The following is a 27401-nucleotide window of genomic DNA, read 5'->3' as shown; positions in this document are numbered from 1 at the left end:
CAAAGCAATTCCACCCAAATTTTGGGCAAAGTTTTACATAAACTTGGCTGAGGACATGTATGGAAGAAGAGTATGAACATGGGGCGTTTCTGGAGAGTGATTCCAGAGACAGCTCGACAGGGACCCCTCTGGCCCTGTGGGTGCTCAGGGACCCCGCTGGCCCTGTGACCGCTCAGGGACCCCGCTGGCCCTGTGACCGCTCAGGGACCCCGCTGGCCCTGTGGGCGCTCAGGGACCCCGCTGGTCCTGTGACTGCTCAGGAACCCCGCTGGCCCTGTGGGCGCTCTGGGACCCCGCTCGCTGGCCCTGTGGGCGCTCAGGGACCCTGCTGGCCCTGTGGGCGCTCTGGGACCCCGCTCGCTGGCCCTGTGGGCGCTCAGGGACCCTGCTGGCCCTGTGGACGCTCAGGGACCCCGCTGGCCCTGTGGGTGCTCTGGGACCCCGCTCGCTGGCCCTGTGGGTGCTCAGGGACCCCGCTGGCCCTGTGACCGCTCAGGGACCCCGCTCCCTGGCCCTGTGGGCGCTCAGGGACCCCGCTGGCCCTGTGGGTGCTCTGGGACCCCGCTCGCTGGCCCTGTGACTGCTCAGGGACCCCGCTGGCCCTGTGGGCGCTCTGGGACCCTGCTCGCTGGCCCTGTGGGCGCTCAGGGACCCCGCTGGCCCTGTGGGCGCTCTGGGACCCTGCTGGCCCTGTGGGCGCTCTGGGACCCCTCTCGCTGGCCCTGTGGGCGCTCAGGGACCCCGCTGGCCCTGTGGACGCTCAGGGACCCCGCTGGCCCTGTGGGTGCTCTGGGACCCCGCTCGCTGGCCCTGTGGGCGCTCAGGGACCCCGCTGGCCCTGTGACCGCTCAGGGACCCCGCTGGCCCTGTGGGCGCTCAGGGACCCCGCTGGCCCTGTGACTGCTCAGGGACCCCACTCGCTGGCCCTGTGACTGCTCAGGGACCCCGCTGGCCCTGTGGACGCTCCACCGCGAGGCGAGGCAGAGGTGGCATGCTACCAGTGGACAGGGTAGGTCCTCCAGTGCGGACAGCGTCAAACAAAAGCTGGAATTAGAAACAAAATCCAAAAGACAAAAAAAGGACATGCTCTTGGCCGTCTTTTCTCAGAATACTGTATTGTATATATTTTTTAATTACTAAAGCTCATTAACCATAAAATGGTCAACAGCATTCTCTGCAAATTAATACTGATAAATGCCTGTCAACAGTTCTCTTGAGAGGCTAACAAAAATCTCAAATTTGGCATTTTGACTATCTATTGTCTTTAAACTAATAAAATTTTTACTTTTTCTTTTACTTGACACAAAAGCACCAGAAGTTACGGGTATAATCTGGAGAGAGTCAACCCCTGAGTGCTCAGTGCCCTCTGCTACCACTGCCACGTCCCTGCCACACCAACACTCCCTTCAGCGACCTGCTGCCTGGCATGGCCTGTTCCTGGGATGGCCGGACGGCCTGACGCTGAGGCTCTGGACAGGGTCCTCGCTGCCCCGCGGCCGGCAGCAGCCTGCCTAGGGCCTGTCCAGGCTCCGCCGGCTCCGCAGCAGGGCCGAGCAGGGAAGCCGGGGTCTGCGGGGCCCACGAAGCCCAGGACAGGCCCTACCTGTCTGCTTGAGAAACACTGCCAGCCCTGACCACGACCCCCACTGGCCACGAGCGCGTCTCCCTGACTGAACTCGGGAAGGACACACAGGTTTTCTAACTGAACCGTAAAGGCCCGTCCGGACCGTCTGGACCGCTGTCCACATGTGTCTGGCCGTGTTCGGCTCGCTGCTAGGGGCCATGTGGGGTCGCCCACATCACGGCGCCCCCGCCCGCGGCAGGGCCACAGGGACCGCGCCCGCGCCCCTTTACCCTGGCTCTGCGCTCGGCCTCCAGCCGCTGCATGAGCAGCATGGTGTCCACGTCGTCGTCCTCCTCCTCCTCGTCGTCCTCGTCCTTCTGCTGTGACTCCTGCAGCCGCTTCTGGAACTGCCACTCCAGCATGAGCTTGCGCAGCCGGTCGCTCTCCTCGGCGCTGCGCTCGGCCTTGCCCTGCAGCTCCTGGATCTCGCGGCTCAGCATGTCCACGATGTGCATCTGCTGCTGCTTCTCCAGCTTCTCCCGGGCGTCGCGCTTCCAGGGGTCGGGCGACAGGCTGTCCCCGGAGAGCCCCTCCTTGCTGACGGTGACGTACTGCAGGTCCTTGCGCTCGATGGTGCGGGGCTGCTGCTGGGGCTGCAGCTCCCGGATGACTGTGTCCGGGGCCCTGGGCAGCGCGGCCGGCTTCTCGGGTCTGGCGGGCGGCACGGCGGGCGGCGCGAGGGACGCGGAGGGTGTGGGGTTCAGCGCCTGCGCGCGCATCTGGCCCAGCTTGCGCTCCTGCTCCCGCCGCTTGCGCTCACGCTCCTCCTCCAGCCGCGCCTTCTCCTTCTCGTACCAGCGCTGGTGCTCCTCGCGCTTCCTGCGCTCGGCGGCCGCGCCCGTGGTGGGCAGCCCCGGCTGGGTGCCCGGCGGGGGCGGCAGGGGCAGGTCGGCCGGAGTGCCGTCCAAGTCGCTGGCGTAGTGCGCGGGGGGCGGCGGCGGGGGCGGCGGGGGCGGGTCCACGCGGCCGGGAGGCGGCACCGGATGCACTGCGGCCGGCGTCTTCCAGCGCCCGGGGCCGCTCTTCGTCAGCGTGGACGCAGGAGTGCCCGGTTTGGACGTGTGGTCCAGGTGCTCTTGGCTGGACATGCTGGAGCCCAGCAAGGAGCCCTGACTCATCCACAGGTCGCTGTCCACCTTGCGGTCCATCAGCGCCTCCAGTCGGTGGCGCTCCAGGTGATAAGCCCTGTCCTCCCGAAGTTCCTCCTGGGAACGGGTGACACGCTGGAAAAAGAGAGGAAAACCATCACGTTTCATCCACTCACCAGCAGAAATCCCGGAAATTCCTAAGCGTGTTATTCCAGGGAGAAAGGTACCCGGAAGAGCAGGGGCGCAGAGCAGTGGCCAGCCCCGTGGGACTGCGCTCAAGAACAGTGTGCCCCGGAACCTGCACCTGCGGAGAGACAGCCCTGCGGCCACAGCACGGCAGGAACCCTCCGAGGCTGCAGTCGCCGGCCCCGCCCCCCCATTGGCTCCTCCCCCTCCGCTGCCTCCTCCCTGCGCCTGGCTCCACTGGGGTCCCAGCCACTCCCTGACTTTGAAAGGATAAATCTATCTACCCAACTATATGAACAGCAACAAAAGTTACAGCCCTGTAGTAAAATTCTAATTATGATTAACAGTTATTATCAAGTCCCCACACGTGATCTGTCCATGGCTGTGTGAAGTCCACTACTGGCAGCCCCGAGAGCCGAGGAGGACGGTGCAGGAAGCCGCAGGCTCCCGGGGCAGCGCCGCCTGTCTCAGGACGCTCTGCACAGCGGTGCACACCCGCTGGACACAGAACATGTGCGCGTCAGGAACAGAAACAAAACCCCTCTTCTCAAAGGCCTGGTCTGATGTCTGGAAAATAGCGTCTAAAGTAGTTTAACCCAATAGAAACGCTTCACTATGATGTCTGAATCAAACATTCTTCCCACCCCGTTAGTGAAGAGAAATTGAAGATGCAAGTGTGGAAAATTAACTTTTCCTTTCCTTAAAAAACACACCAACAAAATGAAATACGAACTGTTTCTTGAAAAACCGGAAAATAAAATACCACTTGAACACAGGCCTGACAGAGACGCGGACACCAACTGTGTCGCTGCAGCTTCCCTGGGCACAGACACGCACTACCCACAAGAGCAGGCACTTCTACGTGGCGCATTTCAGGGGTCCCACCTCAGACACATGTGCAGGTCCCCTCTGTGGCTCTACCAAGTGACCCCGAGTCACACGGGCTCCCTGAAGACGGCCTTCTAGCCCCTGGTGCTTACTCCCCTGACCTGCACCCCCCCCCACGAAGTCCACCATCACCACTAGTCGTTTCCGTATCTACCCGAGCGACCTCTGGCCTTTGACACCCTGGGCTCCCAGTCTGACCCCTGCTGCGAGACAGAGCAGCCAGCAGGTGTAAGTGTGAAACGCAGGGCGCCACCAAGCCCCGTCCACAGCAGGTGAAGGTGTGGGACCGCTTCCAGTCACCTGCTCCCAAGGGAGAACAAGACAGGCTGGAGGGCACAGGGCACAGGGCACAGGGCTCTGTCCCGTTAAAGAGAAGCGTGGAGAAGACCTCATCTCACAGCCAGCGCCCGGCTGCCCGGGCTGGAGGGTAGAGAGGACAGCCTTCTAGGTGTGCCGACGGGACGGACCCTCAGACGCTGGGCTCTCCGTCACCGTCCTCACACTGCCTCCTGTTTCCTCATCCTCCTGGGCTCAGCCCACACCTCCCAGCTCGGAAGCACCGTTGACCACGGAACCCACAGTGACCACCTGGAATTCTCTGCCCAGCACATGCTTGCTGCATGGCCAGACCACACCTGCTTTTAAGCAAACACTGAATTTTTCCCCCAGCACTTCACAATGCATGTTACCTTTCTGAAAAGAACAACACATCTGATAACTTCCTCTGACCAGGTCTACCGACGAGGATTGGACCCCAGCTCCTCAGCTCGGGCGTGAAGCTCGCCCACGCTCCTCGGTCATGTCCCGTGGGAGTGCAGGGTCAGCCACAGCTGGACCCAGTGCCCCAGCAGCACTAACAACACTGCATACTGTGCACAGCTCGTCCCGGGCAGGGACACCGCGCCATGTGGGTCGTGCTGCCCAGGCAGCCCCTGGCACACACGGCCCTCGCCCAGGAGCAGCGCCGAGGCCCACCCTGTGGGACGGGAGCCCTCACCTGCAGGGTGGCACCGGGGTGACCACTGTCCACATGCATGTGCACCTCCTCCTCGTACGTCGGCCACTGGCTGTGAGCAGGGGCCGGAGCCGCCCGGTCCTGGGACTTGGAGGCGGGGAACGTGAAGTACTCCCTGGTGTATGTCTGCGTGGGGATGGGGTAGGCCTCGGGGCGAGGTGGGGGGCTCTGCTCCTGCAAACGTGCATAAGGAAGAGAAGTGAGCTCTCACAACGTGCTCAGGGGACTCATTTAACTTCCAAGGGTCTCTGTCACAATATAGTATTACTTATTTTGAAAACCATGTCAGAAGTTAAATGTGTGATCCTATGTAATGAAAACACATGAGCTCCCCCCCCACCCCCGCGAGCAAGAACGTGGACACACGCAGCCCTCAGAGCTGTCGGCAGGGCAGTCTGTGGACTACTCCGGGGAAACTAAGGAGAGAGCGTGGACGCTGGTGCAGGCTCGGACCTCGGCACACAGGTTCCCTGTGGAGACGGATGTGATCCTCACAGCTGCTCCAGGGGCGTGGGCACTCTTCCCTCCAGGACTCGGGGGCTGGTCTGGCGGGAAGACGGTCAGAAACGTGCATCAGGTAAACCAGTGGCTATGTCGCCAGAGTTCCCTGGAGCAGTCAGAAGTGAGCACCAGGCGCCCGTGGGGCTCCTCACGCCCTCCCTTCTGTGTGGCTGAGCCCAGAGCCAGGAGGTCCCCGAGAACAGGGCCGGCAGCCTGTCTCCTACGCTCCGCTAACCTGTACGTGCTGCACATTCATATACTGTTTCTTTTACTTGTTACCTTCTGAAAGTGTAGAAACCCTCTGTGTCCTGGTGGGTAGGGGCAGTCTGCCGACCCCGTGGGGACAGTGCCCGGGCACCTGCCACAAGCAGCCCCACGCAGAGGGCTCCCCCAGCATCCTCTCCTGACTCGAGAACACCCCTCCCAACACGCCAGGCAGCTGTGTGTGCAGCAGTATCTGCGTGTCGGCAACAACCACGGAGCACCGCCTGCCACCCCCCCACCCCCCCCTCCCCCGTGGCTGGGCGCCGGCTGGGGCGGCTGCCCTCGGGCCAGGGCAGGAGGGGCACAGGGCTCCCTTACTCGCCACGTTGGGGCTGGACCGGTGGTCGGCTCTGTTCTTCAGGAGCCTGTCGTCGCCGGGAGACTTCCGTGGCTCCCTGTGTTCCGCCCACGGCAGCTGAGGGCTCTCGGGCGACCCGTTCTGAGCCGAGTTATTGTAGAGCTCAAAGCCTTCGCTCTTCGGCCGGGGCTTGCCGGAGCCGCGGCGGTCGGCCACTGAAACCAGAGCACGGGCAGGAAGGGTCATTCCAGGCTGGGCTTCACAGCCCCACTTATTTTTAAAGGAGACACGATCCTACAAACATTTAAAACTGCTAAGTAAAACTTGCTTTTAGCAAAGTAGTAGGTGATTTTTATATAAGCATAAAATCTTACTAGGGAATAAAGCATTTAACTAGCATTACTGGGAAAAGGGACTTTTTCAAAGCTTATTTGCTCATATAAAGTTACCTGTTTCAAGTAATAAAACTAGAGTAACACAACCTGTTTTAAAGTAACTTTTTAAAAAAAAACCAAAAATATATACACTTCCCTCCCTCGCTCTTTAAATACATGAATTCTTGTAGCCGCCCTGACGGGACCCTCGGCTCCTACCTTTTACTCCTGTTGGCTTCTTGCCTGGTGACTCGGTTTACTATCTTCTAAAACCCCCTCTGATTTCTAACACTACCTAGTCTGCTTCTTTGAAATGACTACAAACCTCGAAATCAGACAACCAAAATGTTAAGTCTTATGCTATGAAGAAAGAATACACCCTGGCCGGACAGCCCAATTGGTTAGAACATCGTCCCCAAGCACAGAGGCTGCTGGTTTGATCCCGGTCGAGGCACACACAGGAACAGCTCGACTGTCTCTCTCCCCCACCTCTGTTCCTCTCTCTCTAAAATCCTTCAATAAAGAAATATCTTAAAGTACAAAACACGCTGAGTCCAGGCATCGAGTACACTGGTGATTTTTAAGGCACTCTCTTCCCGTTCCAGTAGAAGGGCAGGCCCAGGCCCTGGGCACTTCTGTTCTCGTTTCCGCTACCAGGAGGTCTGGACTCTGAGCTCCGGGCTGTGAAGTTCCCAGAGTCTGAACTCTGAACAAGAGCTCTACCAAGGCCAAACTCTGGGCACGCAGTCAGCCAAGTGGGCTCGGAAGAGCGAGATGTGAAAACAGAACGACTGGAAACACACTGTGCCTCACCTTTCCCCGTGGCTTCTGAACTAACTTCTTCTTTAAAGAGTCCTACATTAATACTGATTTTTATTCTGAGATTTCTGATGTAGCTACAAAACCTTGGTTCTGACCAACATACTACTTTATTCAAATAACTGAGCTTGTCTACACCTAACGAGATAATCACATCCTCTCTCAGCAGCCCCAGGACTACAGTTACTACTCATATGCACAGAGGTTCCTCTGGTAGAAAATTCTGCCTGTTCTCTGAAGACCACACGCTGTGTGTACCTATCGAAACAGCCGTCTGCCCCCTGCGGCTGGAGCTCCGCCCTGTGCCTGCGGGAGGTTCCAGCAGGAGGCCAGGCTGTGGGGGCCAGGCTCCCTGGCTCTTGGGGACAGATAACCTAACGAATTAACCACTGTGGCTCAAAGGTCCACGTCCGAATCCTGGCTCCAGCAACTGGCGTCCTCAGTGTCCTCCTCTGCGGAGCTGGGACTCTGACCATGAACACCTGCTCTCTGTAGGTGTGTTAACACTACAAGCGCCCGACCTTAAGTGCCGGGCACCCCCGTGGGAGGGCCACAGGCACGGGAGCAGACCCGCTCGCGCTCTCCACAGTCCTTACGTCTTTGCATCATCGGGGACGGCTGGTTGAGCAGGGTGGCAAGACCGTGATAGATGGCTCCTTGCTTCGCAACTTCCAGTGTCACCACGGAGCTCGTCCTTGTCATGAGCTCTGCCGCCCTGAGAACACAGGAGGACAGGCGTAGGAAAGAGGGAGCACCCTATCGCCCTGCTCCCGCGGGGCCTGTCCCGACTGCTGCGAGGGGCGTGCCGACCCGCAGACAGACGGCCCGCTGTCCACTCCTGTCCTCTGTGTGTGACCCCACACTCCCCTGTTGTCACAGGAGGAACAGGCTTCAGGAAGTGTGAAGAACATGTTTTTAAACTTCCGAGAAACTGCTCCTGACTGAAATACATTTACATCGTGCTAACAAATGAAATGCCATGCATACTAAGAGATCCACACTTGAACAGGTGAGGAGTTAAGGACACAGCCTTTTAACATTATTTTTCATCTTCCGATTCCGAAACGCAACGTGATGCATCCCTACAAGTGTTCACTTAGTATCGGGCATAAGCAAACAAACCCTACCTTTCCTGAGAGAGTCCTACCAGACTCCGTCCGTCCACGCTGAGGAGCTGGTCCCCGGCAGCCAGCCGGCCGTCCTGTGCGGGGACAGGGGACAGGGGACGAGGACAGTCAGTCTGCTTCCAGCACCCGGTACGCAACGTCCACAACTAACGAGACCAGCCCTTATCCCCTGTCACCCGTCTGTGCACGTTATACTGACCACGTCGGCCGCGCCTCCTCTCACCACAGACTTCACGTAGATCCCCAGCTTATCCTGGCCGGCACCCTGGGGGAGCAAGCGCAGGGACACCGCGTTGGGGACACAGGAGGAAACACAACACCGTGCAGTAAAATAAAACACGTACACTGAAGACCATTATAAAATCCTGAGTCTTGTTTCTATGTGAAAATTAGAAACATCAACACTATGTTTATAAAATAAACATTCTATTTGGTAAACGTAAAGAAACTTACAGGAACTGAACCTATGTTTCCAAATTCAGAAAAATTACTCCTGAAAAGTCAGTCAGTTATTAATAAACCAATGATAAGACAGACCGAATCCTACACTAGTTTCAGATGGGTCATGAACAGCTACAGGTGAGTGAGTGAAAACCACTCCCGTGATACATATTAATCACTTTAATACAAATGCAACTAATTACAGGAGTTTTGCATTCCAGTACTTACCTGAAACCCTCTACACCCTTAGTTTAAAATGTAAAACAAGAAACAATTTCTGCAGCAAACAGAAAAAGGGTCTCAGGTGGAGGAAGATTATGCAGAAAACGCTCTGCACTGGCCTCTCTGAGGGGCAGGTGCTGCAGATGACCACGTGGCCCCAGGCCCGGCCACACGGACCACGTGAGCCCCACGGGGCGTTCCCTGGCGGAGCAGAGGAACCGCAGGGGGACAGGCGCAGGAATGCACACAACCGTCTCCAGAATGACGGGGCTCTGCTGGGACATCACAGCTGTAACCCACGAATCAAACTGGACTGACTGCCTGCTGGAGCCCGAAGGAAGCAATCTTATGCGTAAAACCTCCTGTGGGTATTTGCGGCCAATAGTCTACAACTGGATATACGTTATGTTTGTTAGGTCACAGCCACTCCAACAGTTGTGAAGTGTTGTTTCACAAAAGCAGAAATGTAGAAAGGTGTCACAGAAAGTTCAAGGACAGAGATTTTAACAAGTGACGTAACTGAAACTGTTTCTACAATGCTCCTGCTTCAGCATTCCCGCTGGAAGCCCCGCCCCTCCCCTTCAGTGCCAGTGCGGAGTGGACAGGCGTCTGCCCAGCGAGCAGGTCGGCAGGGCCGAGGGCACACCCTGCTCGCCCCCAGGGAAGATCCAGCACACAGTGTGTGACTGTTTTGTGAGCCTACAAACAGGTAGCACACACCTTCTTTTGGAAAACAGCATAAAATGGCTCCATTGAACACGACAATTCCATCTTGGGAGGCACTGTGCTCCTTGTTTGCTGTGGTTGAGTGAACGAAGGCCCTACACAAGCTGAAGTCCAGTCCAGGCCCCCAGGCCAGGCTCGAGCCTCACACACCCTGTGCCCGGGAGACCGGCTTCAGGGCCCACGCCCCAGAATGCTGCACAAACCCCTCCTTCTGATGCGCTGCGCCTGCCCAGGCCTCCCACCCCGACTCCTGGGTCGCCCTCCCTGTCACACAAGCTCTGCTGTGTCCCAGCTGCAAGGCCCCGGGCTCCTACCGGCCTCACAGAGGCTTCCCTGGCCCCCGCCTGGCCAGCCTGCTGAACGGGGCCACGTCCTTCTGGGGAAAACAATGCCTTCTTGTGAGGAAGTCCAGTGTCCTACGGCGCACATGGGCAGGTCAGGAAGCAGCTGCTACGCCCATTATATGAGCTGGTAACAGAACACTGATGACACTGTACGTTCAGAGTCTGTGCTGTTGGGGTTGAGAGTAGTTACCCGGGTGGATCTGAGATGGCACGCATGCACAGGGTGGGGGTTCCGTGTGGATCTGAGATGGCACACATGCACAGGGTGGAGGTTCCGTGTGGATCTGAGATGGCACACATGCACAGGGGGTTCCGTGTGGATCTGAGATGGCACGCATGCACAGGGTGGGGTTCCGTGTGGATCTGAGATGGCACACATGCACAGGGGGTTCCGTGTGGATCTGAGATGGCACACATGCACAGGGGGTTCTGTGTGGATCTGAGATGGCACGCATGCACAGGGTGGGGGTTCCGTGTGGATCTGAGATGGCACGCATGCACAGGGTGGGGGTTCCGTGTGGATCTGTGATGGCATGCATGCACAGGGTGGGGGTTCCGTGTGGATCTGTGATGGCACGCATGCACAGGGTGGGGTTCCGTGTGGATCTGAGATGGCACGCATGCACAGAGTGGGGGCTCCTTAGCGTGTTTTCTATTCACCCCAGTTGTGTATTTCTAAAATAACTTTCTATGGAACTGTAATTTCTCTGTACAGCAGTCATAGTTACAATTTCTTCATGCCCAGTTTATAGCTCTGAGCTGCATGAGAATTATAGACAGTTCAAAGAGAGACCCTCAGCATTTCTGACTGTGGCACCAAGTGTGTTGTTTCCAAAAGGGACACTCAGACCCGGTCCTGTCAGCGAACGTGTGATGAGAAAGCATCACACTGGAGCCATGAGAGAGATTATTCTCTTAAATGATGGTCATTTACCTAAATTCTAAGTTCAGTCATTTCTCTTCATTCCAAGCAAGACCCTCGTCAGAAAAGGAGTCCTTCCCCCAAGGAGATAGAGACCTCAATTCAAAAAAAGATGCATCAGTGCCTAAAAGGTCTGTTAAGACTGGTCACAAAAGTTAACTCTACCTCAGTCATCGGGAAGGCATCATGGAACCCATTTTAAAAACTACTCTTGGCAGCTCTTGTGGAAGGTGGTGCAGAGTAAGGAATGTGATCTAGAATATTCTAAGAGGCATCGAGACGCCGGCTGGCACTGCCTCTCCCAAAGGGGGTCTCCACCCACACCGCTCTCCTAGGAAGTGCTCCCCACGCCTCTGGGCACACTGCCTCCCACGACCAGGTTCCCTCCCACCAGCGTGTGCCCTTGCTGCAGGCCGCCTCTCGGGGCGTGAGCCCCTTCCCACCTCCGTTCTGCAATCACCCGAATCGAATCCTGTCTGTAATTCACATGCAGCTCAGAGCTATAAACTGGCCATGAAGAAACTGTAACTATGACTGCTGTACAGAGAAATTACAGTCCGCAGGAAGTTATTTTAGAAAAACACAACTAGGGGTGAATACCTGGAGAAGAAACACGCTGAGGAACCCTCACCCATGCATGCGTGCCATCTCAGATCCACACGGAACCCCCCATGCATGTGCCATCTCAGATCCACACAGAACCCCCCATGCATGCGTGCCATCTCAGATCCACACGGAACCCTGACTCTGTGCATGCGTGCCATCTCAGATCCACACGGAACCCCCCATGCATGTGCCATCTCAGATCCACACGGAACCCCCCATGCATGTGCCATCTCAGATCCACACGGAACCCCCCATGCATGCGTGCCATCTCAGATCCACACGGAACCCTGACTCTGTGCATGCGTGCCATCTCAGATCCACACGGAACCCTGACTCTGTGCATGTGTGCCATCTCAGATCCACACGGAACCCCCCCGTGCATGCGTGCCATCTCAGATCCACACGGAACCCCCCATGCATGCGTGCCATCTCAGATCCACACGGAACCCTGACTCTGTGCATGCGTGCCATCTCAGATCCACACGGAACCCCCCCCGTGCATGCGTGCCATCTCAGATCCACACGGAACCCCCCCTGTGCATGCGTGCCATCTCAGATCCACACGGAACCCCCCCATGCATGCGTGCCATCTCAGATCCACACGGAAACCCCCCCCGTGCATGTGTGCCATCTCAGATCCACACGGAACCCCCCCTGTGCATGCGTGCCATCTCAGATCCACACGGAACCCCCCCATGCATGCGTACCATCTCAGATCCACACGGAACCCTGACTCTGTGCATGTGTGCCATCTCAGATCCACAGAAACCCCCCCTGTGCATGCGTGCCATCTCAGATCCACACGGAACCCTGACTCTGTGCATGTGTGCCATCTCAGATCCACACGGAACCCCCCCGTGCATGCGTGCCATCTCAGATCCACACGGAACCCCCCCCCGTGCATGCGTGCCATCTCAGATCCACACGGAAACTCCCCCCCCCCGTGCATGCGTGCCATCTCAGATCCACACAGAACCCCCCCCCGTGCATGCGTGCCATCTCAGATCCACACGGAACCCCCCCCCCCTGCATGCGTGCCATCTCAGATCCACACGGGTAACTACTCTCAACCCCAAACAGCACAGACTCAGGCCAGCTCAGAGGTAATCCCATGTCCCAGTCGGCCCACAGCGGCTTTGGCCTGGAATGTCCACCCTGTCTGGGGAGAGAGTCCATAAGCTCTGCTTCACCTCTGCTGGGAAGCAGGTCCTGGGAACAGGTCAGCTCCTGGAAGGTCCTAGCACACTGCCCCTGACATAGCACAGCAGCTCCTGCACCATGAAGGTCACGCTGTCTGCCCCACTTTGAATAAAAACAAGAATGTTGTAGACTACTATAAAGAAAATGGTACAAACTTTAATTTCAGAAATAGTAAACCACTTATGTCTGTATTAGCAATAAAGTACACACTAATCTAGACTGAACTTAAAAGTTATTAAAATAACTCTTCTAGTTTGTACACAATACAAACACACACACACAATTAAAGTTCACCTCATGGTAATTCTGTGCCTTTTCTATGAGAGAGAGAACGGGGTCTAGACGCTGTCATTCTCTCGTATCACATGTCAGTGAGCGGACGGAACACGAGCCGTGTAGCACGGCCCCAAAGCCGACGACAGGAGTGTCAAGCACCGCTTTTCGGATGCTGGTGAGACGATCTGCCTGCGCTGCCCGGGACAGTGGCCCCCGGCCACACACCCCAGCTGCAGTGTGTGTGAGCAAGTGTCCAATATGCCCAAGCTCTCTAATTAATGCACAGTAACTACGTGTTGAAATCAGAACATTTTGGACATAATGCATAAAATAAAACATTATTAAAATTAATTTCACCTGTTTTTTTCCAAAATGGCTAATACAAAATGTAAAACGGCCGTGGGCACCTTCCCCTCTACCAGACAGCGCTTGGGAGGGACAGACTTCCCAGCCTGTGGGTGTCAGCAGCGCCAGCCCCAGTGCGTGGATGACAAGGACACAGCATGATCCCCCCACACCGAGTGCCCGGCCCGGGACGAGGAAGCCAGCGTGCAATGGCGGGGACACAGCATGATCCCCCCACACCGAGTGCCCGGCCCGGGACGAGGAAGCCAGTGTGCAATGGCGGGGACAGAGCACGGTCCCCCCACACCCCGAGTGCCCGGCCCGGGACGAGGAAGCCAGCGTGCAATGGCGGGGACAGAGCACGGTCCCCCCACACCCCGAGTGCCCGGCCCGGGACGAGGAAGCCAGCGTGCAATGCAATGGCGGGGACAGAGCACGGTCCCCCCACACCGAGTGCCCGGCCCGGGACGAGGAAGCCAGCGTGCAATGGCGGGGACACAGCATGATCCCCCCACACCGAGTGCCCGGCCCGGGACGAGGAAGCCAGCGTGCAATGGCGGGGACATAGCACGGCCCCCCCACACCCCGAGTGCCCGGCCCGGGACGAGGAAGCCAGCGTGCAATGGCGGGGACAGAGCACGGTCCCCCCACACCCCGAGTGCCCGGCCCGGGACGAGGAAGCCAGCGTGCAATGGCGGGGACACAGCACGGTCCCCCCACACCCCGAGTGCCCGGCCCGGGACGAGGAAGCCAGCGTGCAATGCAATGACAAGGACACAGCACGGTCCCCCCACACCCCGAGTGCCCGGCCCGGGACGAGGAAGCCAGCGTGCAATGCAATGGCGGGGACAGAGCATGGTCCCCCCACACCCCGAGTGCCCGGCCCGGGACGAGGAAGCCAGCGTGCAATGGCGGGGACACAGCACGGTCCCCCCACACCCCGAGTGCCCGGCCCGGGACGAGGAAGCCAGCGTGCAATGGCGGGGACAGAGCACGATCCCCCCACACCCCGAGTGCCCGGCCCGGGACGAGGAAGCCAGCGTGCAATGGCGGGGACACAGCACGGCCCCCCCCCACCCCGAGTGCCCGGCCCGGGACGAGGAAGCCAGCGTGCAATGGCGGGGACACAGCACGGCCCCCCCACACCCCGAGTGCCCGGCTCAGGACAAGTAACCAATTGTGAAAACTGAAAACACAACATAAACGTATAAAAAGGCTATAGAATTTTAAGAATTGCTTGCCTAAAGGTACCTAAACTGGAATGTGAAAAACTTATTTTTTTAGTGTATTTCTTATTTGCAAAGTTAAAAGAATGAGCATGATCATCCGGAACCACTCATTCCTCATTTAGCCAATGAGACTCCTTTTGGAAAGGGTCTTCCAGACGCACTGAGCTCTCCCCGAGGCAGGGGCGTCACGAAGAGCTCGACTCCGCTCTGCACTGAGCTGACTCAGGTCCGCAAGGACCCGGCCCTCCCGCGCGCGCACCGGGGCGGCCTCTGTCCCCCTCACCACTGCAGGCAACCGGAGAGCAAGACTCAAACAGGCTAAGCCAGGCACTGCAACGCATGCAAAGATCCAGGTCCTTGTCCTTATAAAAAACAACGGACACGCAACAATGAAGATGGCTGCGCGTGATCTCAGCACCAAGCGCACACTGCACGCGGCCACTGCTTCCTCTCCTGGGAGACAGGGAGACCGTGGTGGGGACCGGGAGGCAGCGAGGGAGGAGAGGGTGAAGCGGAAACGGGGGAGAGAGGGGCAGGACATGAACCGACAAAGGCCCCCAAACACTATAGAACGGTCAGAGGCCGGCACGACCCCTCGCTGCCCCCAGCACCCTCCCCAGGACGGAGGAGGACACGCACCCATCCACAGCGGCTCTGTGTCCGAGCAGAAACGGCCACAAGGAGAGGCTGCTCCCAAGTCCTCTTCTCCCCTACCTCTTCTAACTCACCTCTGGGGAGACTTCAAAGTACAGGCACCTCACCTCCCAACACTGAGACTCAGTCGGAAGGAACGCGGGCTCCCAACATTCCAGGGGCAGGCTCCAAGTGAGAGGGCGGATGAGATGATTAACAACATAAAAACATCATTAAAACACAATCAAAAAAAAAAAAGGCAGCAGGAGGAAGAAAGATAGGCAGCCGGAGCAGCAGGAACTCAACCCATTGTTCTCAGGCCGGGACCACAGACTGGACCACAGCTCCCACCCCAGAGCAACGCGTGGGCTGGGATGACCTCAGGGCCCAGGAATATTTAAAACTCATCAGGCGCTGGGCAGGGCTCTGCCCACCCTCCTTGCTCCAGGCTGAGCCAGCACTTCCAGTCACACAGACGGCTCTGATTCAGTAACTATGAACCCTCAGACTGGAGTCTGAAAACACTGCAAAGCTCTCTTTTTGGTTGATGTTACCTTAATTCTGAAATGATCAGTGTGAAAACTCCTCCGTGAGACACTCATGCTCAGCACCAGAAGGTGGGCGGGCGGTGCTCCCGGCGGGCGGTGCTCCCGGCGGGGGGTGGTGGGGGTGGGGCAGCAAGTTCAAGCTTGACTTCCGTGAGCTGGGCTCCAGGCCAGCTCTGCTCACTTGTTTACTCTTTGCATGGGTTGCGAAACAAAAGATATCGCAACATCCACCTTTCCCACCAACACGAAATGAAGGGAAGGAACCGCACGGGAGCCTCTCCAGCTGTCCAGCTGGGTCTCACAGACAGGCTGCAGGAGGGCCATGCCCAACAGCTACGCCAACATGCCCTGTGCGGATGCCCCCAGGGCAGAGGCCAGAGCTCTCCTGAGACCCTCAAAGTGATCTGCGACTCAAAGAGCAGAGACCAACGCAGAGGACCCCACAGCCCCCCACGCTCCCACACAGCTCACACAGGGGCGCCCCGCAACCTTCAAGCCTTGGCTGAGGGTGCCTGGGCGAGGTCGGGGGCCTGAAGGCTCCCTACACAGGGTGGACCCCAGCGACAGCGCCGTCCTCTCTGAGCACACGTGGGAGGAGGCTCTGCTTCGCCGAGTCAACACCGAGGCTCCTACTGAACCCGCCCCCGAAGCCCCCGTCCCGCCACCCTACGAATCAGCACTCAGGCTAACATGAAACAGGTGAAAACATCATCCTTTTATATAATTTACGTTTCTGCTGTTTGACTTAAAATATAAAATACTACTTCCCAGCTTGTGGGCACTGCTCGTGCAGAGAGTCATCTCTGGCATTTCCACGGAGAACTGACTGCACACAGAGCACTGCGGACGACCCTGAGAAGGACTCGGAACTTCCCGACTTCCCTTCTCTGACAAGGTTTTCCCCTGGGGTCACAATGAGAACATTAAAGAACACACAATAAAGGGCTTAAATTCTTCAAAGCACTAAATTATAGTTCATGTGTGAGAAGGTGGTATGCTAGTCAACTGTTTTTCCCCTCCGAGGAATCTTATTTTGTGTGTTAAGCTAAGACTTAAATACTTAAAGCACAAATAAAACTATCTTTAAGACACTATTGAATTAACCATTTATTTTTAAGTAAAATAGTAAAACACTCCTAAGAACTTTTAAAACGATTATTTTATGTTTACCTTTGAAAAGAACAGGTTTTAGAGAAAGCCGACCGTTTTAATAACCACCTTATTTAGCCAAGACAAAGTTAAGTCATGGATATTTCTGTGTATATCCTCGGCAAAGTAGTGGCTATAGTTACAATTATTTCAAGCAATATCCACTGTGTTACAATCAGCAGGGTTAAACTGTTTTTTCCTTGTAAAAAACATAGAGGAGCCTTCTATTTTTATGAATCTTAAGAACTTGCAGCATTAGAACAAAAAGCAACAAACATCCGGGCATGTAACCACAAGCTGCACTAAAAGGCTGCTTCCACGGCGTTAATTAGTGGCAGGTTTAAACAAGTTACAATGGAAGAAAGAACCTTCTCGGAAGACGGCAGTTCCAGCACGCAGGGGAACACCCACACCCACACCCACTCCCACTCCCACGCGCCCTGAGGACACTCACCGCGGGGCCCGCTCTCCCGACCACAGAGAACCACATCTGGCAGCGAGGACCCCGGCTGCTCCCACGGGAAACAACGGCCCACTTCTCTCAGCGTCAGCAGCGGCCGGCACAGCTGGGCGGTGAGACGGGTCAGCACTGCGCTGAGCCGGGCGCAGCGACACTGCGCGGCACTCAACACGGACACTCAGACTTACGTAACCAGCCAGCTCTGACTTTTGTTCACTTTGTACTTTATTAAACTTTAAAAAGAGCCAGAGGAATAAAAAGGATGGAATTGTTTGTATTTTAAAAATCCAAACAGGAAGCAGCGTGTTGTCCCACAGATGAGTAAAAACCAGCGTGCTCACTCTGCAAAGCCCTGTTTTCAACAGTGCACGGCACAGTCTTCCAGATCATCTGGATGTCATAAGCAGAGCCGCGGCGTGGCCGGGGCACCAGGGAGCTCCACGTCAGAACAGCGTCCAGCTCCCAGCAGCTAAGCCGCACGCTAATTAGGAAAACACAGAGGAAGCCTGGGCCAGGGACAGACCACCACAGCTCAGTGCAGACGCCACCCAGCACACGAGGCTCCGGGAAGACGTAGCGCGGCACGGCGCCAGGCTTCCTGCAGGAAGGGATGCACCCCGCAGCGACGACAGCACCCCCGAGGCAGGTGAGGGCCGTGTGGGGCCACCTGAGGCTCAGAGCGTCTCCCAAGGCTCCCCGCCCCTTCCGAGGGCACCACACGCCCATCGCTGTGCTGGGCCCAGGGAGGTCTGCCCGGGGCGGCAAGGCCCCCGGCGGGCAGGGCCCGGCTCCGCCTGCAGCTCAGAGCTGCCCACCACAGCACAGCGCGTCTCAGTGAGAGGCAGGGACGCCTCGCAGCCGTGCTGCATGTGGGTGCAGCACCCAGCTGCAGACCGTTCCCGACCTGCTTCCCGACGGCACCCGTGGTCAGCCATGGGGACTGGTGACAACAGCATGACTTAGCGGACCGCTAGGCAGAAATCACCCCGAGAACAAGCAAATTCACCCAAGACCACTGGGTCTACAGTCTTCACACGGCAGCAGGGTGGGACCTCTCTCAGACTGGTCCGCAGACCAGCCGTTGAAAGACTGCTCTGCACCATCTAGAAGCCGTCACCTTTGGCTCTTTCTGAGTTCCATACTCACACATTTCACTCCGTACTAGATGACATGTTCCTTATCTAGCCAACAGGCACCCCAAATCTCGAGTGAGCATGCTCACCACCGAACTCGAGGGCCCCTGCCAAGCAAGCGGGCGGCTCCCAGCAGCCCGCCCTCAGGAAGCGACGCCCCACACCAGGTGCGGAAGAGGACCGGGCACGCTGGCTAGTTCCCCTCACCCACCAGTTCCGCTGCAGCCACCGCCCCGAGAGCCGTCGCCCCACAGATCTGCGTTAGCACATGTGTTAGCCAGAGCCGCCAGCGCAGCCTTCTGTCCACGCGCCACACGGCCCCGGCAACACCGCCACCTCCACTGGAAAACTGGTGAGAGCTCACCTCCCCCATCACACTCGGAGCCGCCCCACGAAGCCCCTGCGCAGACTCGCACAGCCCACCTGAGCACACCATGGCTGCAGGTGAGCCCTCCCGGGGAGGCTCCCGGGATGGAGCCGGCTCCCCGCTCCATCGCTCCATCGGGACCTGGGGCCGGCAGGAACCGCACGAGTCTGGCGGACACAGCAACGTCACCAACGCCGACTGCTCTGTGGCTGCCGGCTGACGAGGACAGCAGAGACCACGGCCTGAAGAGCACGGCGCGTGTGGCTGGGCCCTCGCAGGGGACGCCCACACCTGTGCTCTGTGGTCAGTCCGCCACCTCTCGGCACACCTGAGTGCGCGGCCCCCGCACATCCCCCCCCCCCCCGCGCCCACTGGCCGCGGCCCCCGCCCGGCGCTCGTCCCAGGCGTCTGCTCTGGAGCCCCACAGCCACTCCACACGCCCTCCGCAAGCGATGACCCGTGCCACCCAGTCACACTTTTCTGTCCTGTCCCCCAAGGCAGCAGCATGCACACGAGTCAAGTGGCCGCCGGGACGACCACTACTCCCGGGGAGAAGAAAGCTTTCCGAGAGCCAAACGCACCCTAACCCTCATTCAAGTACGCGGCTCACAAACAGGCGTTTCAAAATGAATATGAAGCGATAAAACAAAGAAGCATTTGATACTTTTACTGAACGAGAATATCAGAAAAGCTATTAAACAAGAAAATCAGAAAAGCAAGCGACAAGTCAAAAAAAGTTGATTATGCAAATGAGATGCAAAACCACCTTTCATTTCATTGGTGGAGATGCCCTCCACAAAAGGCGGAGTCCTGGGGTGTCTGCAGGTCCCGGTCCCTGACTTCTGTGAGCGTGCTCTTCACATGTTGAGGACTGCAAGTCCTGACACATTTTAGGACGAGATCTGTGATCTCTCATCAAACAACTGCACTACTTTTCCTTCAGTTCTAAATGCATAGATACTATTTAATGCAAAGAGTATTTGCTATACTAGAAACAAAAACAACGGAAACCCCTGATTCTGACTCGGTCGAGAGTGCCACACCCCCCAGGGCAGGAAGGAGCCCCAGGGCCCGCCCACCGGGGCTGAGACAGGCGGGACCAAGAGGAGGGCTCCCCACTGCGGGAGACCTGGAGGGGGCGCTGCCAGGGGGGTGTGACTGGGGGGGGAGCAGGTTCCATGCAGAGCTCATGTGTCCAGTGTCCAGCCAGGGCAGGTGTTCGACTCCCTAACTGCCCAGCCCTTACGGCCCGGTGTCCTAACGAGAAACACGACTCACACAGTTACTTTTCGTAACCCTCTCGAGAGTATGAGCACAGGGAACAGGAAACCTGGAGACTTACAGGATTAACGAGTGGACACAACCCTCAATTGTCACAAAACAGACACTCAAGTTTCTTCTGAAATAAATGTTGCTGCAGCCAGCCATCAGCTGTTTTCTCAGCAAGCTCACTCCAGTATTAGGAGAGGTGACAAAGGACCTGGCCCTGAGCTACGCCTGGGCACTCCCAGACCACACGAGGCTGTGGACAGCAGCACCTGTGCCTACTGACTTCTGACCACAACCACCTGGTAACAGCGAGGGCACAGTCACCTGCTGCTCCCACAGCACCAGGACTCCTGACTGTGGGACCTCCTGCCCCAGCGGCTGCCGGGGGAGCCCCGTGAGCAGAGGCTGGGCTGAGAGGGGACTGACCGCGGGGCTGCACGCACACGCACGGAGAGGCCTGTGGCCCGCCCCGGGCAGGCGGGCACCAGGCAGGCGGGGCAGCGCCCTCAGCCTGGTTTGGCAAGGGTGAGGAGACTGCAAATGACCCCACAGCGTCCCTGCAGGACTCTGGGGACAGATGTCCTCCCACGGGGCAGGGGTCACGGCTCAGGCCTGTTCACCCGACAGCACACTCACTCGCACACAGCCCTGCGTTCCTGCGTTCCTGTGTCTGTCCCCACAGAGGCCTCCCTGTGCCTCGGACACGTCACTGCTCCCCTGCCGGCCTCCGGTGGGGCTTCTTCGCAGCTGAGGGCTCTCCGCCACTCCTCACGGCCCCTCCTCTCCCATCTTGCCTACGTCGCAGGCAGAGAACAGAGCTGGTCTGTGACTTCCAGCATGGCTCCTCGTCCCAGCGGCCCACTGCCGAGTGGCAGCCAGCCGGACAAGGCGGAGACCGGCGAGAGGAAAGGCGAGGCGTGCCCGGTGGGCCGCACTGGCACGTGGCGCCCGTCCCTTCTGCCTCAGGACGCGGAGCAGAGAAGGGTCAGGGCGCTGACCTCAGCAGATGGGCAGCACAGACGCTGGAAGCTTCCTGCTAACAGGCTATTTTTTAAGCTAGAAACAACAGAGACGCTGGTCATCGGAGGGCCTGATCACTTCAGGGGACTCTTTGAAACATCAAGTGGCACGAGTTTGACTTCCCAGTTTGTACATACGGGCATCAGAAAACATGGAGGTTAAGCTTTCCTGTATCTGAGTGCAGTGGGGTAATGTTTTATCCAATTTTTCCCCTTAATATGGGCATTTGATTCAGCTGCTGACCAAAAAGCAAGTCCCCAGCTGACCACTCCTTGCACATCGCCAGTGTCTGAACCCCGCGTCCATCATCACAGTGGTCTGTGGATGATGGGTGTGCACGGCCCTCGCCCGAGGGAGGAAGCAGGGACTCGGGACTGAGGTGGGTGACAGGCTGGGGCCTGCCCTCTGCTGACCTTACAGGAGATGTTTTTCAGAACCAGATCATTTCCCTAGACGACAGCTGCCAGCCACCCTAAAAGGCTGTTCCAGTTCATTCTAATCGGAACACCCCTTCAGCCCAGATTCCTAACTCGTCCTGCCCTCACCCTCTGCTATTAGCCCAGGTTCCTAACTCGTCCTGCCCTCACAGCTCTGCTATTAGCCCAGGTTCCTAACTCGTCCTGCCCTCACCCTCTGCTATTAGCCCAGGTTCCTAACTCGTCCTACTCTCACAACTCTGCTATTAGCCCAGGTTCCTAACTCGTCCTGCCCTCACCCTCTGCTATTAGCCCAGGTTCCTAACTTGTCCTACCCTCACAACTCTGCTATTAGCCCAGGTTCCTAACTCGTCCTGCCCTCACAACTCTGCTATTAGCCCAGGTTCCTAACTCGTCCTGCCCTCACAACTCTGCTATTAGCCCAGGTTCCTAACTCGTCCTGCCCTCACAGCTCTGCTATTAGCCCAGGTTCCTAACTCGTCCTGCCCTCACAGCTCTGCTATTAGCCCAGGTTCCTAACTCATCCTGCCCTCACAACTCTGCTATTAGCCCAGGTTCCTAACTCATTCTGTCTGCTCTGCTATTAGCCCAGGTTCCTAACTCGTCCTGCCCTCACCACTCTGCTATTAGCCCAGGTTCCTAACTCTTCCTGCCCTCACAGCTCTGCTATTAGCCCAGGTTCCTAACTCGTCCTGCCCTCACAGCTCTGCTATTAGCCCAGGTTCCTAACTCGTCCTGCCCTCACCCTCTGCTATTAGCCCAGGTTCCTAACTCGTCCTACCCTCACAACTCTGCTATTAGCCCAGGTTCCTAACTCGTCCTGCCCTCACCCTCTGCTATTAGCCCAGGTTCCTAACTCGTCCTACCCTCACAACTCTGCTATTAGCCCAGGTTCCTAACTCGTCCTGCCCTCACAACTCTGCTATTAGCCCAGGTTCCTAACTCGTCCTGCCCTCACAACTCTGCTATTAGCCCAGGTTCCTAACTCGTCCTGCCCTCACAGCTCTGCTATTAGCCCAGGTTCTTAACTCGTCCTGCCCTCACAGCTCTGCTATTAGCCCAGGTTCCTAACTCATCCTGCCCTCACAACTCTGCTATTAGCCCAGGTTCCTAACTCATCCTGTCTGCTCTGCTATTAGCCCAGGTTCCTAACTCGTCCTGCCCTCACCCTCTGCTATTAGCCCAGGTTCCTAACTCGTCCTGCCCTCACAGCTCTGCTATTAGCCCAGGTTCCTAACTCGTCCTGCCCTCACAGCTCTGCTATTAGCCCAGGTTCCTAACTCGTCCTGCCCTCACAGCTCTGCTATTAGCCCAGGTTCCTAACTCATCCTGCCCTCACAACTCTGCTATTAGCCCAGGTTCCTAACTCATCCTGTCTGCTCTGCTATTAGCCCAGGTTCCTAACTCGTCCTGCCCTCACCACTCTGCTATTAGCCCAGGTTCCTAACTCTTCCTGCCCTCACAGCTCTGCTATTAGCCCAGGTTCCTAACTCGTCCTGCCCTCACAGCTCTGCTATTAGCCCAGGTTCCTAACTCGTCCTGCCCTCACAGCTCTATTAACCCAGGTTCCTAACTCGTCCTGCCCTCACAACTCTGCTATTAGCCCAGGTTCCTAACTCGTCCTGCCCTCACAGCTCTGCTATTAGCCCAGGTTCCTAACTCGTCCTGCCCTCACCCTCTGCTATTAGCCCAGGTTCCTAACTCGTCCTGCCCCTCACCCTCTGCTATTAGCCCAGGTTCCTAACTTGTCCTGCCCTCACCACTCTGCTATTAGCCCAGGTTCCTAACTCGTCCTGCCCTCACCACTCTGCTAAGGCTGCTGACACAACAGCTTCCTCGCTTCCCCTCCGTCCACTTCCTGCTGGGCCCACAGGACAAGGCGCAAACCCAACCTACCAACTAAAAGGTTATACAATTACATTTTTTATCTTATTTTTTTTAAGTGTGAGAGAGAGACAGAGAAGCATCAAATCTTCGTTGCAGCACCTTGATTGTTCATTGATTGCTTCCTCATTATGTGCCTTGACCGTGGGGCTACAGCAGACGGAGTGACCCCTTGCTCAAGCCAGCGACCTTGGGCTTCAAGCCAGTGACCTTTGGGCTCAAGCAGGTGAGCCCGCACTCAAGCTGGCGACCTCAGGGCTTCGTACCTGGGTCCTCTGTGTCCCAGTCCAGCGCTCACCCGCTGCGCCACCACCTGGCCAGGCTACAGTCAGTTAACACCCCTTTCTCACTCAGGTCTCCCTGCCGGTGCCGGGCGAGTCCCCAGGTGCACCTGCAGAGCCCTGTCCTGCTGGACACCCTGCCTCAGAGCACCCCCGTTCTGTCCAGCAGCTGAGCGTCCAAGGCTGGCCGACGCCCCGCTGCTGCACAATGTGCCCCACAGATGCAGGACTAGCAGTCAGTGTCACCGGGACACACAGCCAGGTCAGGAACGGTTTCCCAGGCCCCGCACGCCCGCCAGAGCCAGACCAGGAACCCCTGACAAGGCACCGATTCCTCAGGCGCCGGCGCTAGAGAGGGGCGACAGGTCTGTCTGCGCTGCGTGACCGCACCCCCCCCCCCGCCCTGGTGCTCCAGCCTGTGTGGTGGTCAGGTTCTGCCTCTGCCCTGACACGGACCCCTCCTGAGCAGCCCCTGCTCCGCCTGGCGACACCCCTCGCGCTGGTCCGCCTTCCACACAGGGAGCGGCACTCAGCTCACGGGGCTGGCAGTGCTCCTGTCCACAGAGAGCAGGCGGACGCCTCTGCCCCCCGGGCGGGGGGCACCCACACACCTGCTTCCACCCACTGCCCAGAGCCCCCTGGGCCTACCTTGGCTGCAACGATGCTGAGGCCCATTCCATTTTGTTTTTTTAGGGTCACAGTGATTATTTCAGGCTCCTTTCTCAGTGGCTGAGCCTAAAGGAAGAAAACAAAGGTTTACTTTGCAGCTGTAAGGAAGAGCTTCCACGGGGTGAGCCAACAGCACAGGGCCTGGCAAGTCCGTTGGTCACTGTGGGGAACAGGAGACGCAGCGCCCAACAGCACGGACCGCTGCGCTGAGCTGAGCAGGGAGGGCGCACGTGGCACTCCTGCTGTTCTGACAGGCAGGAAGGGAGAGCGAGAAGCAGCACTAATGCACGGCTGTGGCACCTTGGTTGTTCAGAGTCTTACAGATGAGGCTGTCATACATGCGATTTAAGTGTTCTCTGAAGACCAGCACGTGCAGAACAAACTAAACTGACACTCCGATCAGGTTACAGAAGCCTCACCCTCCCTCAGAGTTAAGTTTTTACTTTATTACCTTTCAGAATAAACCGTCAGGGTTTTTTAAAGACGACGTTTAGCCTTGTTGAACTCTATCTACGGGGAGCACAGGGAACAGTCCTAACAAGATGCCCTGACATCTCCGCCTCTGGTCTTCAACACAACACTGGAGCTCCCCCAGGGCCCGGGCAGAGTGTGGAGACCCCCGTGAGGGCGGAGAGCCACATCCCACGGGACAGGCCGTTACAGAGCAGACCCACAGGCGAGTAACAGTGTGAAGCGATCCATGGCTGTGACGTGTCACACCTCGCGTGCACGAGTGCACGACCACCCGAGGACCCCGCCAGAGCCACGGGCCGGGGGGGGGGTCACCACCACCCGAGGACCCCGCCAGAGCCACGGGCCGGGGGGGGGGGTCACCACCACCCGAGGACCCCGCCAGAGCCACGGGCCGGGGGGGGGGTCACCACCACCCGAGGACCCCGCCAGAGCCACGGGCCGGGGGGGGGGGTCACCACCACCCGAGGACCCCGCCAGAGCCACGGGCCGGGGGGGGGGGGTCACCACCACCCGAGGACCCCGCCAGAGCCACGGGCCGGGGGGGGGGTCACCACCACCCGAGGACCCCGCCAGAGCCACGGGCCGGGGGGGGGGGTCACCGCCACCCGAGGACCCCGCCAGAGCCCCGGGCCGGGGGGGGGGGGGTCACCGCCACCCGAGGACCCCGCCAGAGCCACGGGCCGGGGGGGGGGTCACCGCCACCCGAGGACCCCGCCAGAGCCACGGGCCGGGGGGGGGGTCACCACCACCCGAGGACCCCGCCAGAGCCACGGGCCGGGGGGGTCACCACCACCCGAGGACCCCGCCAGAGCCACGGGCCGGGGGGGTCACCACCACCCGAGGACCCCGCCAGAGCCACGGGCCGGGGGGGGGGGTCACCACCACCCGAGGACCCCGCCAGAGCCACGGGCCGGGGGGGTCACCACCACCCGAGGACCCCGCCAGAGCCACGGGCCGGGGGGGGGGTCACCACCACCCGAGGACCCCGCCAGAGCCACGGGCCGGGGGGGTCACCACCACCCGAGGACCCCGCCAGAGCCACGGGCCGGGGGGGGGTCACCACCACCCGAGGACCCCACCAGAGCCACGGGCCGGGGGGGTCACCACCACCCGAGGACCCCGCCAGAGCCACGGGCCGGGGGGGTCACCACCACCCGAGGACCCCGCCAGAGCCACGGGCCGGGGGGGTCACCACCACCCGAGGACCCCGCCAGAGCCACGGGCCGGGGGGGTCACCACCACCCGTGAGCACGAAGGCACGTCGCCAGGAAGCGGTCGTCACACACACGGCTTGTCCTTCAGAACCAGAGGCTAGGAGAGGGCACTTTAAGGGAAGTAAGATTAGGTGACATTAGATTTTTTTTAATCAAGACGTGAACCCTCTTGCGGGATCTACAGGTCACTAGAAAGATAAAGACTCCATCTGAAAGACCGCTGTTTTTCTGTAGAATCTGGAAACTAGAACTTGCTACCACTTGGGGTTTGTCAGATAGCAGCTAGTGAGGTCGACACTCAGTGGTGTTGAGAGAGAAACCAACACCATCTCCAGGGCCTGGGGACGGTATGGCAGACCCCAGACCCACAGTGTGCTGCTCGACCCCGAATGCTGGCCGCTCCCGTGTCGTCCACACACGTTTCCCGCCTGACCTCACACTCGGCGTTGGCACCTGCGTGCTCTACGTTTCCTTGGAGACGAAGTACCTACGGCCACACTGGGGGTCAGTCAGGTCTGAGGCTCCAGGGGGTGGCTCTTCAGACCAGCCCCCTAAACCTCGGCCCAGACACTCCAGTCCACCTCCACGCCGTCTGGGCTGTGCGGACAGGTGACCAAACAGCCACATGTAAGTAACACACTGACCCCTCTCCAGTAACCTTCACAAACACGTGGCCACATCTGTCTGCTCCGTAAGTGGCTTAAGAGACGAAAATGGCAGTTACAGAAAAATATTCAAGATAAATAAAACTAAACAAAAAGTTCAAAACGGAACTTTTCTGGACTGGTATTTCAAACGAGGATGTGCTGGTGCAGGTGCATGGGACACAAGACAACTGTGAGCTGGTGTCACCGTCTAAGCCCTGGAGAAGCATCCTTCCTGCTCAGGGTTCTCTGTGTGGAACCAAGCAGAGCCCCTCAGAGGGCAGAAAGCTCGTCAACACTGAGACAGACCCCTCCTTCAAAAACATACATCACGTCAGCAAACGATCTGATGCATAGTTAAGTCAAGGTAGAGTGACTATATCAAATATTTTTAGCAAAGAAAACCATCTTCTAGTAAAGTCTGTTAAGGGCTGCCATACGAACATATTCTGAAGATCTGTATTAACATTAAGGCTAGCATAGCTGTGGGGTAAATATTCTTTAAATAGCATCCTTTTCTTTTTTGGACAAAACTATACAGACATGCCTGGAAATAAAAACTTCCTGTGTAAGTTACGGGTTAACACTTTCAAGTGAAAGGAGCGACTCCTACTCTCCCCGTCACACGAGGTCTGTAAGCAAGGCCGCGTCTGCACGGAGCCGTCAGGAGGCCGGGCTTCCCCGCCCAGCGCCCCCCCACGCCACACACACATGCCACACACAC

General features: G+C 58.0%; 1 protein-coding gene across 17 annotated transcripts in view; it reads right to left on the bottom strand.

Moving 5' to 3' along the window:
- AFDN (afadin, adherens junction formation factor) overlaps positions 1–27401 on the bottom strand; it is a 145501-nt gene that overhangs the window by 15745 nt on the left and 102355 nt on the right. For all 17 annotated transcript variants that reach the window (XM_066247700.1, XM_066247707.1, XM_066247709.1 and 14 more), the window contains 8 exons: positions 24325–24411; positions 8384–8449; positions 8185–8258; positions 7654–7772; positions 5885–6079; positions 5255–5346; positions 4784–4975; positions 1855–2847 (listed from right to left, as the gene is read on the bottom strand). In XM_066247700.1, coding sequence (XP_066103797.1) covers positions 1855–2847; positions 4784–4975; positions 5255–5346; positions 5885–6079; positions 7654–7772; positions 8185–8258; positions 8384–8449; positions 24325–24411 — 1818 coding nt within the window. The remainder of the gene's footprint in view (positions 1–1854; positions 2848–4783; positions 4976–5254; positions 5347–5884; positions 6080–7653; positions 7773–8184; positions 8259–8383; positions 8450–24324; positions 24412–27401) is intronic.

Source organism: Saccopteryx bilineata, chromosome 12 (assembly GCF_036850765.1).
Source record: "Saccopteryx bilineata isolate mSacBil1 chromosome 12, mSacBil1_pri_phased_curated, whole genome shotgun sequence".
NCBI classification, from domain to species: domain Eukaryota; kingdom Metazoa; phylum Chordata; class Mammalia; order Chiroptera; family Emballonuridae; genus Saccopteryx; species Saccopteryx bilineata.
This window is presented reverse-complemented; position numbering and strand designations above follow the sequence as displayed.